The sequence below is a fragment of the Lingula anatina genome, chromosome 2 (genome assembly GCF_051362555.1).
Source record: "Lingula anatina isolate TDL-2025a chromosome 2, LinAna3.0, whole genome shotgun sequence".
Lineage (NCBI taxonomy): Eukaryota > Metazoa > Brachiopoda > Lingulata > Lingulida > Lingulidae > Lingula > Lingula anatina.
The window spans coordinates 5,032,290-5,047,337 of record NC_141768.1 but is presented as its reverse complement, the minus strand read 5'-3'; the positions used below and the strand labels follow the sequence as shown (position 1 = coordinate 5,047,337).

Genomic DNA, 15,048 nt, shown 5'->3' with positions numbered 1-15,048 from the left:
TCTTAAGTTCCAGTTTTCCATGTTCATTCATCTGAGGGCAATTACAAACTTTCCTTCGACCAAGCCAAACAGATGTGCATTGAACATGGTGCCAAAATCGCAACACCAAACCAAATATGTGCTGCATGGGAAGATGGGCTAGATGTCTGCGCATGGGGCTGGGTGTCTGATCAGAAAGTGTACCTTCCCATCCGTTACCCTAGACCTGGCTGTGGGAGTCGCAGAAAACTGTTATCTTCACAGAAAAATGCTGACTTCAAGTCAGACGTTTATTGTTTCAAGTAGTAACTTGAATATGAACGCACTACATAATATTATGTAACACTATTCTTTTTAAGCAGCCAAAATATTGCTAAATAAATAGTAGATTTTATGGTCAATTTTGACGCATTGAATAGCATAGTCGCCCCCAATTTTTTAATATTATGTACTGGCACTACTGTTACTGTAGATATTAAAAAATGTAACAAGCACAGGATTTAAGACCCACGGGAATACTAAGTCACACACTGATGATGCCAATTTGGAAAAAAAAAATAAATAAATAAAAATAAAAAAACTTCTTAACGCGAAAAGTAAACCAATCCAGGGGATATTTGAATACGTTTACAAATAATAACTGTATGTTATCCATGGTTATTATAAATATCAAAATGAAACACAGACAAAATGAAAAAACTGATAGAAACAATGGAGTCAATACATTTTACAACTAATATAATGATGAAAGTGTATTAAATTATTTTTTTTATCAATTGTGATGCAAGATAACATAATGTTCAATTACATAATAAATACCAATTTTAATAATGTACTACTATTACAACTGCACCCTATATACAGTAGTTTTATCCTACACTCCCTTCTTCTTCCTACTTGCTCTTGACCCTCATATCGAATGATTGATGTGCAGCCATCCAATCAAATCAAATTAGTAGACATGTCTACTAACCAATCAGATGACAATAGAAGACATGGTTGAGGGTAAAATACAGGTCATGCTGTCTTGATTGTGGTAGTTGTCAGATTGCAGTGGGTGGAGGCAATATATCCTGATAGATCTATATTGTGCATGCTGTATCAGAAAAGTTAGGTGAATTACAGTAAATCTCACAATGTTTTCAGAAAATTTGGAAAATGTTACTAGCACAGGATTTATGCCCATGGGGATTGAAACTCATACATATCATGGAAAATACTTCACAAAAAATAATCTGACCAGTATCTGTTTTTTAGTATAATGGAACTAATATGGTGAAGAATATTTTTTGCTGAATGGAGCGTACTATGGTCCGAAGGTTGTATGTTATCACAACTGGAATCGAATCCTCTTTTGTATCATCTTATTTCAGTGTTTTTCTTAGTTCGGATATCAGAATGTTTTTAGCTTGTTGAAAGCTCACATATATGAGGTTTACTAGATCTATACATAATTTTGTTTCCTAAAATCGCATTTTTGATTCCTGAAATCTTTGCTTCATTGTGTTTTTCTGAGTAAAAATATTTTAATATCTGAAATCTTTGCTTCCCTGTATTTTTGTAAGTAACAACATTTATGGTTATATCAATTTCAGAATAAATAAATCATCATGTTTATAAATTAAAAAATATAAAGCACATGCATGACAACAGTTGGTAAACAAAGGGCCTGTATTCATGTCAAATTATCTCACTGTCCTAACATTAAAGAAAAAATTGGAAAAATATACTAGGTACATAAGGCCCCTAGCATTTATGTAAGATTTAGTCCTTAGTCTGTTCCCATTATCATCTTTAATCTTGGCCTTTTAAAGTTCTACATTGTTTAATATGAGAATAACCTTGATGAAATAATACTGCCATGACTTGTTTTTACAATGGCTGATGAAACTTAACGCCACATGATGCAATAAAAAGGTGCTTTTATATCCAACTGCAATAGATCACAGATAGTGTGGTCTAAATGCTATCTGAAGCAGTTTGCAATCAAGTAGGTATGTACACTCCACGAATCAAATCACAATTTCCGTAATGTTATTCAAATGATTGAATTACTACTGTGAGGATGCTTGTTTAATTAAAATAATTACTTCCTTCATCATTTAGGGCTCATACCCAATGAAACTATCATTTTAGGTAAACAATCCTACTCCACAGGGACTCTCGCTGAATGTAATCAGATTATTAGATGTACATGCCTCCTCTTGTTTCCAACATACTCAAGATAATCACCAGCTTTTCTGTATTCTACTTAAGGGCCAGGAGGAGGCATTTTAATCTGTCAATCTGATTGCATTCAGCGAGAGTCCCTGTTTAAACAGATCGATTTGTGTAGAACAATAGTTTCATTGGGAATGAGCTCTTAGATCTAATTGCTTTCAGCCTGTCAGTGTCTAGTATAACTACCATCCCATGATATGTAAATGAAGGCATTTGCCATATCATTTATAAATAAGTTTTGATCCAATAAAACTTGTTATTGCACAATAAGCAGACAAACCTAAGACAAGATGTTGTGGAAATTCTGCTTTTGCACTATTGTTACTGCCTTCTTGACAAGTGTGAATTTCTGTTTCACTTGTGATGCCAGCCAGGTAAGTCAACATGTATAGAATTTACTGATATAAAAAAAGACCTATGTTCATATGAGAGTTTGGGTTTATGGGTTTCCTTCAGTCAATGCCAAGTTTGAAAATATAAATCTAATACCTAGCGAAACATGTCTAAGACCCTGTTCCCATGCCTGGATCAATCTAGCAGGACCGACCCATCTCCGAGGGATTTCTCACTAAATTGCTTTCAGCTTGAGCAGCTCTGATATCTGACATGCCTACTGAAACTCTAAGGGGGCAATTAACTATTGTTTAGCAGCTTTAGTAGATGTGCCAGACAGAATTTTCAAAACAAGTTCATAACAGGCTGCTGTTCATATAATTATACAGTAAATATTTAATTCTTATTCCCACATATAAATAAAAGTAAATAATCTTTAAAATCTTTAAAACAATCTGTGCATTTTTGACCTGACAGGACATTACAAACCTCCAGAAACAACTACAGGCTGTGAAGACACTGGTGGAACAACTTGTAAGAAGACAACACAGTAGGTATTTCTTCAACAGTGGACTCAATATTTTCATAGGGGTGAAACAAAGGGAGGATTTACCAAATATTCAGATACATTGTTTGAAATGGAAACGTGAAGTTGATATTAGGCATCAAGGAAAAAGGACTGAATTTCTGATTAAATATTATTTTAAAAGAACACTTCATGTGAGAAATTTGCAATAGCATGATCACAGCTAAAAATTATGGATGCAAAATAATTATATCAAAAACGTGTTTTCAGACTTGATTGAGTTTCTGACATGCCTTTATTCCAATCACCCATGTGCTGGTATTCTAAAAATGTATCAAAAGGCATTTCACAGCTCATTTTTTGTTAAAAAAAAAAATCCCCTCATGCTTAGGAAACTCTATCCCTGTTTTTCCTTGTCATTTTTTTTCTTTTTAATACATTTACTTATGATAAACTTCAATCATTGACTGAAAATTCAATTTATTTTAACTTTTAAACAATTTAACCCATTTGATAGTGCAAGCAAAGCAACCTGCTGAATGTGGAAATATCCCAGCTTAAATTATATTCCTGCAGTAACTGTAGACATTAAGAGTTGTTGTCATATATTTCCTTTCATGCTCTTCACTAAATTTCAGAGTTCTACATAAGAACTATTATCTTAAGTTCCAGTTTTCCATGTTAGTTCATCTGAGGGCCACTACAGACTTTCCTTTAACCAAGCCGAACAGATGTGCATTGAACATGGTGCCAAAATTGCAACACCAAACCAAATGCGAGCTGCATGGGAAGATGGGCTAGACGTGTGTGCATGGGGTTGGGTGTCCGATCAGAAAGTGTACCTTCCCATCCGTTACCCTAGACCTGGCTGTGGGGGTCACAGAGCCCTGTCATCTAGGCAGAAAAATGCTGACTTCAAGTCAGACGTTTATTGTTTCAAGTATTAACTTGAATATGAATGTACTACATGTGTAATACTATTCTTTTGGCAGCCATAATATTGCTAAATAAATAGATTCTGAAGCAAATTTTATTTTCACTGATTTTGCACTGCAGTTTATACATGTATTGTACTGCCAGCTAGATAAAGCTCATTCAAGTTAACTATGAATGTATGTTAATTTTAATTGTGTACAAAAAGGGACAGATAAATATGAATAGTGCGCTTCATGGTGAAAAACAGGTCAAAGGTCAAATTCAAGGTCACAGTAAGATTTCCAATATGTGACTTCCTAAGTGTAATATGTGTTCAATAGTAACTATGGAAGTACCTCGGCTAGTTTTGAAGTACTTAGTAATTCATATTTTATTTTAACCTTTGAGCATTGCAACACTGTACTTTTTGAAATAGCATAATATTCAAATAATAGAATAATATACAAACTGTTTTTGCTACCAAAAAATGTTGAATAAACCAAATCAACTGCACTCACTTCTAATCACAAGTTTTCCCTAATATAACAAGCATCCATAATGAATGTCCACTTTTGCCTTTAATATGTATTGGCAATAGATGGCAGTGTACAAGATGTGTTTATTTATTTATCTATCTATTATTTTTTTTTTTTGGTCAATTTTGATGCACTGAACAGCGTAAACACCATCAATTTTTTAATATTATGCACTGCCAGTACTGTTACTGTAGATATTTAAAAAATGTAACTAGCACAGGATTTAAGACCCACAGGAATACTAAGTGCCAATTTGGGAAAACAAAAAAAAAAATTTAACTTCATAATGAGAAAAGTAAACCAATCCAGGGGATATTTGAATATGAGACGTAAGTGTGAAAATGTTAAGTAACACACTTTTCTTTTCACTGGGTTAATGAGAAAAGAGTGCATGCCAATGGATATTGTGTGGCATAACAATCTATTAAGGCTGATAAAAAGTAGTCTGCACTATTACTTTATCTCATGATATGTGTAAATATACATACAGTTTCCTCCAGATCCACTGCTGTTTGGAGACTTGATGGTCTTCTGGTGTAATACTTTCTCTAAAATTCAGGGGGAAAAGATGTATAAATCAATAAAAATGGGTGTAAATATGTTCTCTGAGTGTGTGCAAATGTTGCTTCAACTTGATAACTATTTAACTTTTACTGAAAAGATTCACTGGAAAGATACTGACACAATATGATGGACTTTCTGTTTTTTCAAGCACATGAACATATGCAACAGTCCCATTCACATGACCAAGTAAATCACATTAAGGAAATAAGAGCATTCACCATAAAAAAGTTCACTGTTACAGAACTGCAGTTATGGCCACTTAACCACAAATGTAACTACTGGCAAGACATGGGTTGGTGGCAAGTTTAAAGAACAACTGAAAAATGGTTTTTTCTTAAGTGTAGGTTGATATATTAGTGAATGGTCACTTGTCATGACCTGCTTCTTCCCTATGTGAACCTATTCATGAAGAGTACCAAGAACATGTAAGTTAGTATAACTGACCTGCTATTATTATAGTATGCCATTTCCTACAGGACATGTCTGGCACCACATGGAGAGCACCAAATACTGGCCTGGGAATGGCCACACACTGACCATTGGGTCCACCTTTGGCTGTATCACTCACGGACCCCAGACGGCCATTCTCTCCATTACCCCAGGAGTAAATCTGATTGTCTGAAATGATAATACTATCATATAGCATTTCATATTCATAACATCACATTAAAGAATCTATCCTAATGAATTTTTTAATATCTCCAGGAAACATACACTCCTTTCATATTATTATTTTGATTTAAAAAATATTTTGATCTCGCAATTCAAAAAGTTCTGTCTTTCAAATATACATTAACCCACAAACCTGAACTCGTCGCTACCACAGTAAATCCATCTCCGCAGGCCACCCTCTCAACTCTCTTCCCTGCCAGCACATTAGAGATCACACTGACACCATTAGGCCTGGGTTTATAGTCCCCTAGGCCTAACTGGCCATACTTGTTGGCACCAAAGGTGATAAGGTGACCATATACTGTAAAGAAAAGGAAGGAAACTGAACTGTAAGACGTAGCCATGATATTACTTTCTACTTCTGAACAACTGCAAAAAGCACAGGCATTGATGGATAAGCTCTAATTATTTAATATGCCCAATACTTGGAGTACTAAATGGTATTATTAAATTGGCATTAAAAGGGTGTTCATGGGTGCTCAGGTAAAAGAAAAATTTGAGAACTGATTTCTCAATATTAACCCCAAAATCGCAATTATGACATCACCCGCAAGATGACATGTGCGTAAATGCTAAAGGATTTATCTGTTATCCAAACAAATGTATGTAAGGCAGTAAATAAGGAGTTTTTGGCAAAGGCTAACAATATCCTCAAAAAAGGAATAGGGTATATACTTAGCAAGTCTGCTAAGTATCCGCCAGAGTAAAAACTAACACTGCACTAACATTGGCACTGATAGTTGGGGAATGCTTCATCTACATGCTGTGTTGCACTATAAATATGGTAATGACTTAATCTTTTCAATGGGAAAAACTGTGAATTTTAAAGATACTGTAAGTCATAAATTCTTGAAATTAGGACACTCCTATTGAGCGGTAGAACAAAACTGAAGAGCAAGTTACCTCATAGTTTTATTTTATTCAGAAAAAGCACCACAGATGCTACACAAAAATATATCTTTAATGATTCTAAAATAACATATCCTTAAAATTGATAATTTTTCATCATTTAAAAGATCCAGTCATTACCATAACCAAAAAGAAAAAAATATGGAGTGAACTCATTTCTTTTACTCACAGTCTATCACAGCTGAATGTGTCCGTCCTGCAGACAAACTGACCACATGGAACCTGACTAATGGCTTCACTGTGGTGAACTTATATTTACAGGGGATATCATAGGAGATCTGGAAGAAACAGGTGTACAGTAGCATATAACAATCATCAAAAGCTAGACACCAAAACAAACATTAAACGCAAACAGACATTACACAAAAATATCACTGGTGTCCATTAAAGCCATTTTAATTAATTTATATATCTATACATGAAAATGCTGAAATATATATATATATATATATATATATATATATATATATATATATATATATATATATATATATAGAAGCATGGCCATAGTTTTCTGTTAAGAGATCTATAGTAGGATATGCTTGTATGTGTATGAATATGTGTGTATGTAAGTAGTGATGAAGAATTTGTATTGGATTAAGATGATGCTCAATAAAAAAAATCAAATATACTGATTTATTACTATATCAATATGGCAATGTTAATGATCATATCAATGACATAATAATAATGATGGTAATAAACATATTGCTTAATTATTAACATCAATAAATTAAAGGAACACTTCCACTACTTAACATAAAATGGGACATTTTTAGTCAACAAAACTCCTGTAAACTGCCCATTAAGTGAACTCTACCTGTTTCTTCCTAAGGCCTGCAGCTGAACTATTAAAGCCCAGTTTGTTTTCTTCATTACTCCCAGCAGCCAGGACCCTGCCATCATGGGTGAGCAAAAAAGTGCCATCTGATCCAGCTAGAACACTGCGAACCGAGTGCTTGCCTCGAGTGATGACCTGGCGAGAAAACATTTCCCTGCTGAAGACTACATTATATTTCAAAAATAATTCCATTCTTTCCATAAGATACATGGCTTCATCACAGATGTGCTGCAGTTATTTTATTGTATATATATTCATTTTCAGCTTCCATCCTTTCCATAAGATGCACGGGTTTATCACAAATGTGCTGAAGTTATTTTAATGTATTTATTCATTTTCAACTGTACAAATCAGTTTTTGAATGCACCCGTAACTTTTTCAGGATCAAAGATTTGTGTTATTACACACACACAAAAAAAAAAAAAAGGAAAAAAAATATAAAATAAAATTGGCCTTCAAGTGAAATGTGTCAAATCAAAGAAACATAATTAATAATTATGATAATGTTTGGTTTTTTTCAGACAAAATTGCATTCCCCTTATATTTTTAGTATCAGTAGGGAAAAAGACAAAAATGCTGTTATGAAAATCTAATTGGATGTATGATCTGGCATCTGGAACTGGCATGTACTTGTAAGGATGAGAGAACATACACCTGTATAGTGGCCCTGTTACTGTACGTTCATCAAAATGTTTTTATGCCTGCTTGATTTGCATTAAGTTACTTAAACTTAATTTTGCAGACAAATAATATGTGAAATAAAAATAAAAAGCCAAGGAGGTGATGTTTTTGCCTTTGCTGACTAGTTACTTTTAAGCTATTTAAAAAACCTCACTAAAACATCTCGGGCAGATTTTGATAAAATTTTCAGGACAGGTCACAAACGCCCAACTAAGAATCCATTAACTTCAACTGCTGGTCCATTAATTAAAAAAGTATTCATGAGAACTGATATGCCTTGGACGAGGTGTGCACTTTCTGAGTGCTCTTTTAGTTCAATATGAAAAAGAGATGCAGGTACTCGTAAATATTTCAAATTATTCATAAAAACACCAGGTCAGAGTGACACTGAAATGTTCATTCCCAAAGAGCGAAATGACTTGTTGAACTCTTGACTTCATTATTATTGATAGCCAGCTCATAAAAATTAGAAATTTAGGTGAGAAGCATTAATAAATATGAAATAGAAATGAAGCTTGTAATAAATATTTCATGTAAACATCAGGGTGACATTGGAATATAAGGTTAAAAAAAAACAAACAAACAAAAAAGGTGACAAGCTGTCAAATAAACAGACATAAAAGCAAACAATGGTACACAAGAATGTTAATACCATAAGTCTAAGAAAACTTAAAAACCTCTTTCACAACTGTAATTCATAATGAAAAAAATAACAAAAAATTAAAGACATTCAAAATGGTATTTCTTCACCTTGTACAATTTAAGTGATAATACATAACGTGCAATAAATATTCATTACGATCATTTTTGAAATTGCTTAAAACAAGTTGCAATACGTACATACCATTATCACTATTGTTATCATTTAATTTTGTTTTACATGTATGAGTTGCAATAAATGCATCTTTTTTGCTATTATTTTAATCTTTTAACCTCATATATCAGGGACTGGGATGAGATGGGGAGCACACAAATATCCAGGTGTTACATCCTTCAGTTGCCTTCTTGTACTATTTTTGACAAAAGGATAAGAAATAACCCACATTATTTCACACCTCATTATCTCTTGAGCAGCTGTGATGCATGCATGTTCAAGTATTTCAGGAGCTGCATACAGTTTAGGAAGGAAACAACTCGGGTGTTAAGTGGACAAGGATGTCTAGCATTACCATCTTAAGTATCACTTTGCGTGTCATACAAAGTGCATAAGGAGATATACTTCATCATCAACTGTTCTCCAGAAACATGTAGGGATATACGTAACAGTTTCTAAAGTCACTCGCCATCAGCAGGACCTCTACCTGGCTAAGAATGCCAAAATTAAAACAATAAAACATGTCAGATATCAAATACAGCAAGAGCCCCTATTTGTGATTCTAAGAAGTATGCAATGGCTTTAGACATGCCAGTAAACACAAAAATGCAGGTACACAGCTAAAAGTATTTGCATAATACATGAGTTTCAAAATCCTTTCCTAGCTTGCATGACATTTCAATTAATTACTTGACTTGATAAGAACAGGAAAATTAAAAAATCTCATGTAATATAGACATACATGTGTACCATTGGAGTATATCTGCATGTGCACTATTCTTACCTTTTGCGGTAAATTGTGATCATCTTCTGATCCAAGACCAAGTCTTCCTGTGGAAAAAAAATTGGGTTAATGAGCAGGTGTTTTATACATTCATAAATAATAGATCAGTTTTATTGTAATAGCATTTCATGGTATTGTATCTATAGTCTTTTTATTGGATAAACAGAGGGTGGATTCAATAAAGATCAGAAAAATGCTTAATTTCTCAAGTCTTAAATGCCCACCTGTATAAAAATATGTTGTATTTATATTATGTACACATATGTGTGGAGATGGTAATATAAAAGTTGGTGGGATCCCAATTTATATAGAAAGGAAAACTATCAATTCAAAAGAAAGGTGAACATATAATTGGTAAAATTCTACAACAACACACTTACCATATTCCCCACAGCCCCATGTGTAAACTTCTCCCTCTTTTGTCAATGCCACAACATGTGCATCTCCGCATGAGATTTGCTCCACAGGTTTGGAGTGAAAGAAATCAATGGTAATCGGGAAGTGTGCTTCATCTCCTTCTTGTCCCTCACATCCTAGGCAGCCATAGTAGTCTGAACCAAAGGCATAGACAACACCCTCATCTGCCAAAATTATAGTAACATAGTGACAAATTATAAAGATAAACTACTGAAACAATTTACTTAATTCATATTATCACAGACAAAATAACATAACTGGACTGTCATAGGCTAGAAACATAATTTATCTTACTTGTTTAATTTTCAATATCTACTTTTTCTTCAGTCTTTTTGCATCACTGTGTATAAGGTAAAAAAGAAGTTAAAACTTAATATTTTTTTTAAAGTTGTGAGTTCAGATTTAGTAAGAAAAACCATATTTAAGTAACATTTTAAAAAATCCAAGTTGCAAGTTCAGAATAAATAAGAAAATACAACTTGCATATTGGGTTTATACAGGTAAAAACCAGTGAATCCTTCCATGTATTATCATCATCATCAGTCAATTACCATAACAGAATAGTCACCAACCCAGCAAAAGGTCACTTCTGCACAGCTATACCCTTTTCCTGCACCCTAATCAGTGGGTCCATGGTTCAAGCAGACAGAATGGTACAAAACCATGACTAGTGGAGAGTTTTTGTTGGGGGTGGGGGGGGGGGGGGGGGGGATGCACAGAAAATTGAACTTTTCACACCTGTTTTTGGCCTGACACTGACCTGTCACACATGCAGTAAACTCTTCCCCACATGACACTTGTTTTACACTGATGCCTTCCATGGCGTCCACTTTCTTTGGTGCCTTATAGGCTGCTGTATCCCCATGGCCCAGCTGACCCACCATGCCACTGCCTCCCTGGGCATTCTGGATAGATAAACATCTAAGCATCAAAGACAGCACAGTGTCTCAGAGACCAGATAATAAACAATGACTCATATTTGGGACTGAAAATGTAATTCTTCAGCAAATTCTAAAGGGTGGTTTGTATTTTTTTTTAGACAAATATAGCCCCTGTATGTTATGAAAATGTTACTTATTAGGAAATGGCTTACAAACTGACTTTAAAATACTGTAAGTCTGGATGACAGACGAGCAGTTTCAAATTTAATCACAAAATCTGCCCCTGGCCTATGTTTTATTAAAGTTGCTATACATATTTCAGTAAATAATTTTACATCATATATTGTCAGTATCAGAGTTTATCATTGTGAAATTAAAATTAAATATGACTCATGACTCTCCAACAGAAGTAAAAATCTAAAACTGATAAAAAAAAAAACTTCTATCTGAATTTGCTGTAGCAAGTACAAATTAAGCAGCCTGTGCACCTACTCCCCAAGTAAAGAGTTCCTTTTCCACTGTGACCACAGCAAAGTGTGCATGCCCTGCAGCAACCTAAAATATACCAGAGATGGGTCAAACATCAGCTATGTCGGCTTACTAGAGAATGTGTCAGATGTGATTCAACATCTCAACTGTGATAATCCTGGAAAAATATAATTACTAACAACTTGCCACACAAGATATCAGATGCAGACTGAATGATATAAAGGCGATGTAATTAAATATAAAACACACATTTAGCATGTATTAAAAATACTTATATCTGATACAAACTTAAATTAATTAACAACAAAGGATACATAAAAACATCAAACACTTAAATTTTTAAAACTAAAGCCTACCCTCACCTGTATTGCACTTTTACCCTCTTTGAAAACCTCCAGTCTTTGTGGTGTAACTTTTCCCCCTCCCCAGAAATAGACCTGAAAAATGTGTAAACAGTGTGGCAACATCATAATGAAAAATGCCATTTGAAACTATCGTGACATTCAGGTCCAAGTAAAAATGTCTTAGCAAAAAAAAATTCTAAGTAAATGAAATAAAAAACAATTAAGTTAAACATCAGTGCAATTCCAGATTACAACTTTAAATATTTACTGAAGGTTACTTGAAAGATTTGTTTTATAATTATTTTCTAACTCAATTATTCATTTTGACATTGTCACGAGCAATATGCTGAATTACCTCACTAGATTTTGAAGTGATGGTTGGAATGGTGTATTCTGAAAGTGAATGTGCAAACTCCCGAGCCCTTCTGGTTGCTGAGTTCAATTTGTGGACATGCTGTTCTATTTCACTGGAATGTTTGCAATATTGTACTAAGCAATAATTCCTGAATATATTCATTCTGGGAAAAAAGGATCCTTAAAATAGCATATGGATCCTTTTAAAAAAATGCTTCATGATTCAATACTACAAATCTTAACAAATTAGACAGCAGCTCTGCACAAATAAATAAATAAATAATAAACTTTTTCAATTTCTTTGGTCAAATCAAATCATAATTAAAATACAAGTCAAACTGTTCAAGTCACTGGGAGCCCAACATATTATAGACAGAAAGATGTTCAATGTTTGCATTTGTTAAACAGTCTTTAAGACAGTACCTCCCCCTTACTGCCATAGCAGGGTATTTCAAGATGTCTTCAGCCCATGGTCTTTGCACTGGATCTTTGTTTAGTAAGTCATGCATCAGTGTCCTGATTTCCTCTGAATACATAGGATCAATATCTGCAAACCCGCCCCTCACTATCTGGGAAGCTAATTTTAAAGGGTTCTGCAAAATAAAATACAGCATGAAATTCAAGACTGGTACAAATGTATATTGAACCTCTTTTAAAATGATCATTAAATATGATTATCAAATAACAAATACTGACATTTATACACATACATGGACTGATTACATTGACAGACTTCCAAACTGAACAAAGTGGTGAAAGCTCTTTATTATTATTATTATTATTATTAATTTTTATCATCATCATTATCATTAGCTATATTTCTTATGGTAAAATCAATCCAGTAATCTAGTAGACAATAAATTAAATTATTATCAAAATCTCTGTCCCTTACAGTAGCATCAAATGTCTTAGTGAGAGTAAGCAGCTCATACAGCACACAACCCACAGCCCAGATGTCACTCTTCATGTTATACCTGGAGCAGATACAGACAGATTATAGAATTTCTTCAAGTAACTAGGGAGTTGAACTCCTAGGGAGGAGGTGTGTTGAGTTCATTGATTATTCTGGTATGATGTCTCCATTACACACTGTACACTTGAAATAATATGTGAACAGAGTTACTACATATCTTGACTTTCTTCAAGAGTTAACTTATGCAAGAAACAAAATGTCAGGGTTATCAATGAACTCAACATATTTCTGTCTCGGGGAGTACAACCCCCCAGTACAATTCAGTCACTAATTTTTTCTTCTGTGTTAAGATGTTTTCTGATTCTCCTTAATTGCCTTTATTCACCACTTCTCCTGCATAAAATACTAACTCCTGCATAAAATAATAACTACTTTCTTCAAAGATTGATGAATATGACATCAAACTAATTTATTGTTGACAGCGATTAAAATAGTTACAATTTATGTATCAAATATTATTTCAATCTTCCTTTGTGATAAATCATATGAACACTTACTGATCTCCTTGGATCAATTCTGGGGACATGTAATATGGTGTACCAACATACTATAAGAAGAAATGTAAACAAGGCTGTGAAATAAATTTTTTCCATCTATTAACCATAATTAGCTATTTATGACAGGATATGTTTCTATGGAAATACCACACATCAGAATGATAAAAATCATAGTTGTTGTATAGTCATCCTAGAATAACTTCAGCAAATGTTGAATTCAAGCAGTTTATCAAATAGTGTTTCAGGTTTCTGTGAAGAAATTAAAGTAGGTTGACTAATTTGACTACTTCAGTATGACAATTATTCATATCCAGGTAATTAGTCAGATAACAATGTGCATGTTCTGTTGGGTCTACTGGATTACATACTGAATCTGCCATTTCTGTTTTGCTATCCATGACTTTTGAGATTCCAAAATCACCCAATTTGACTAGTCCCGACTTTGTAAGAAAAATATTCAAGGTCTTGATATCCCTACAAATGAAGAGACAATATACAGTATATATTCAATGATGTGGTATTCAGAAAGAGAACCTTGTATCTTAATTCAGTTAATACCATAGTGAAGAAAAACTTTCATGTTGTCACTTTTTTTTAAAATTAAAATGTGATCTTGAGCATGGAGTTTCATTTTGTATATGTATAATAATATTTTATATACATTTGTACACTTGATTGACCACAAAAAAAAAAAGACTCGGAAACATGCAATTGTTTTTCAATAATTACAAAACCATGTAATGTAGTGGGAAAATCTTCAGTATATGTTAAAAAAGAAACTAACGGTGGGTGCATTATCCACCAATATTTACCTTAGCTCATATGGTTATTCTATAGTTATTCATAATAGCAATGTTTACTAACTTTTTTGAGCAAGTGTAAAAAATGACATATATTTCTGTAAATAATGACATATATTTAGAATGGCATATCATGCATTTACCTATGTAAAATACCGTATTCATGTGTGTGCACCACAGCAGAAACCAACTGGTAAAAGTACCAAATCACAGACTAAAAAAAAGAAGATAATTATAAACTAAATAGAATATAATTATTGTTAATTGCAATAAGATAAAGCACACTGAAATTTTACAATTATGCAGCAATCCCCTACTGTGAAAACCCATACAAGAATCATACAGTGAGTATTTATCACTGAACTGCTTCGGTAGCCTTCCAAATATAATAATTAAGTAGTAACAATCTATAATAAAATGATTTTAAGTGTGGGTATCAAAACATTTACTTCTTCTGGAAACAGATCCTTCTGTTGCAATATCTTCTCATATAAATTTCCACCTGCAATGAAATATTTA

General features: G+C 33.4%; 2 protein-coding genes across 3 annotated transcripts in view; one reads left to right on the top strand and one right to left on the bottom strand.

Moving 5' to 3' along the window:
• Positions 1-15,048, bottom strand: part of LOC106159851 (serine/threonine-protein kinase Nek9) — a 35,572-nt gene that overhangs the window by 19,533 nt on the left and 991 nt on the right. For both annotated transcript variants that reach the window (XR_015332910.1, XM_087004935.1), the window contains exons 3-19: positions 14,979-15,031; positions 14,673-14,743; positions 14,098-14,203; positions 13,730-13,779; positions 13,152-13,233; positions 12,683-12,852; positions 12,261-12,372; positions 11,924-11,998; positions 11,565-11,627; positions 10,952-11,096; positions 10,155-10,355; positions 9,775-9,821; positions 7,475-7,630; positions 6,824-6,932; positions 5,879-6,046; positions 5,518-5,691; positions 4,998-5,057 (exon numbers count right to left, since the gene is read on the bottom strand). Coding sequence is in view for 1 of the 2 variants with exons in the window: in XM_087004935.1 (XP_086861061.1) it covers positions 4,998-5,057; positions 5,518-5,691; positions 5,879-6,046; positions 6,824-6,932; positions 7,475-7,630; positions 9,775-9,821; positions 10,155-10,355; positions 10,952-11,096; positions 11,565-11,627; positions 11,924-11,998; positions 12,261-12,372; positions 12,683-12,852; positions 13,152-13,233; positions 13,730-13,779; positions 14,098-14,203; positions 14,673-14,743; positions 14,979-15,031 (1,842 nt within the window). In the remaining variant the exon portion in view is untranslated. The remainder of the gene's footprint in view (positions 1-4,997; positions 5,058-5,517; positions 5,692-5,878; positions 6,047-6,823; positions 6,933-7,474; positions 7,631-9,774; positions 9,822-10,154; positions 10,356-10,951; positions 11,097-11,564; positions 11,628-11,923; positions 11,999-12,260; positions 12,373-12,682; positions 12,853-13,151; positions 13,234-13,729; positions 13,780-14,097; positions 14,204-14,672; positions 14,744-14,978; positions 15,032-15,048) is intronic.
• LOC106159852 (hyaluronan and proteoglycan link protein 3-like) lies at positions 2,416-4,086 on the top strand. The gene is made up of 3 exons (XM_087004936.1): positions 2,416-2,573; positions 3,010-3,082; positions 3,725-4,086. The coding sequence occupies exons 1-3, from the start codon at positions 2,490-2,492 to the stop codon at positions 4,003-4,005; spliced, it is 438 nt and encodes a 145-aa protein (XP_086861062.1). The 5' UTR covers positions 2,416-2,489; the 3' UTR covers positions 4,006-4,086.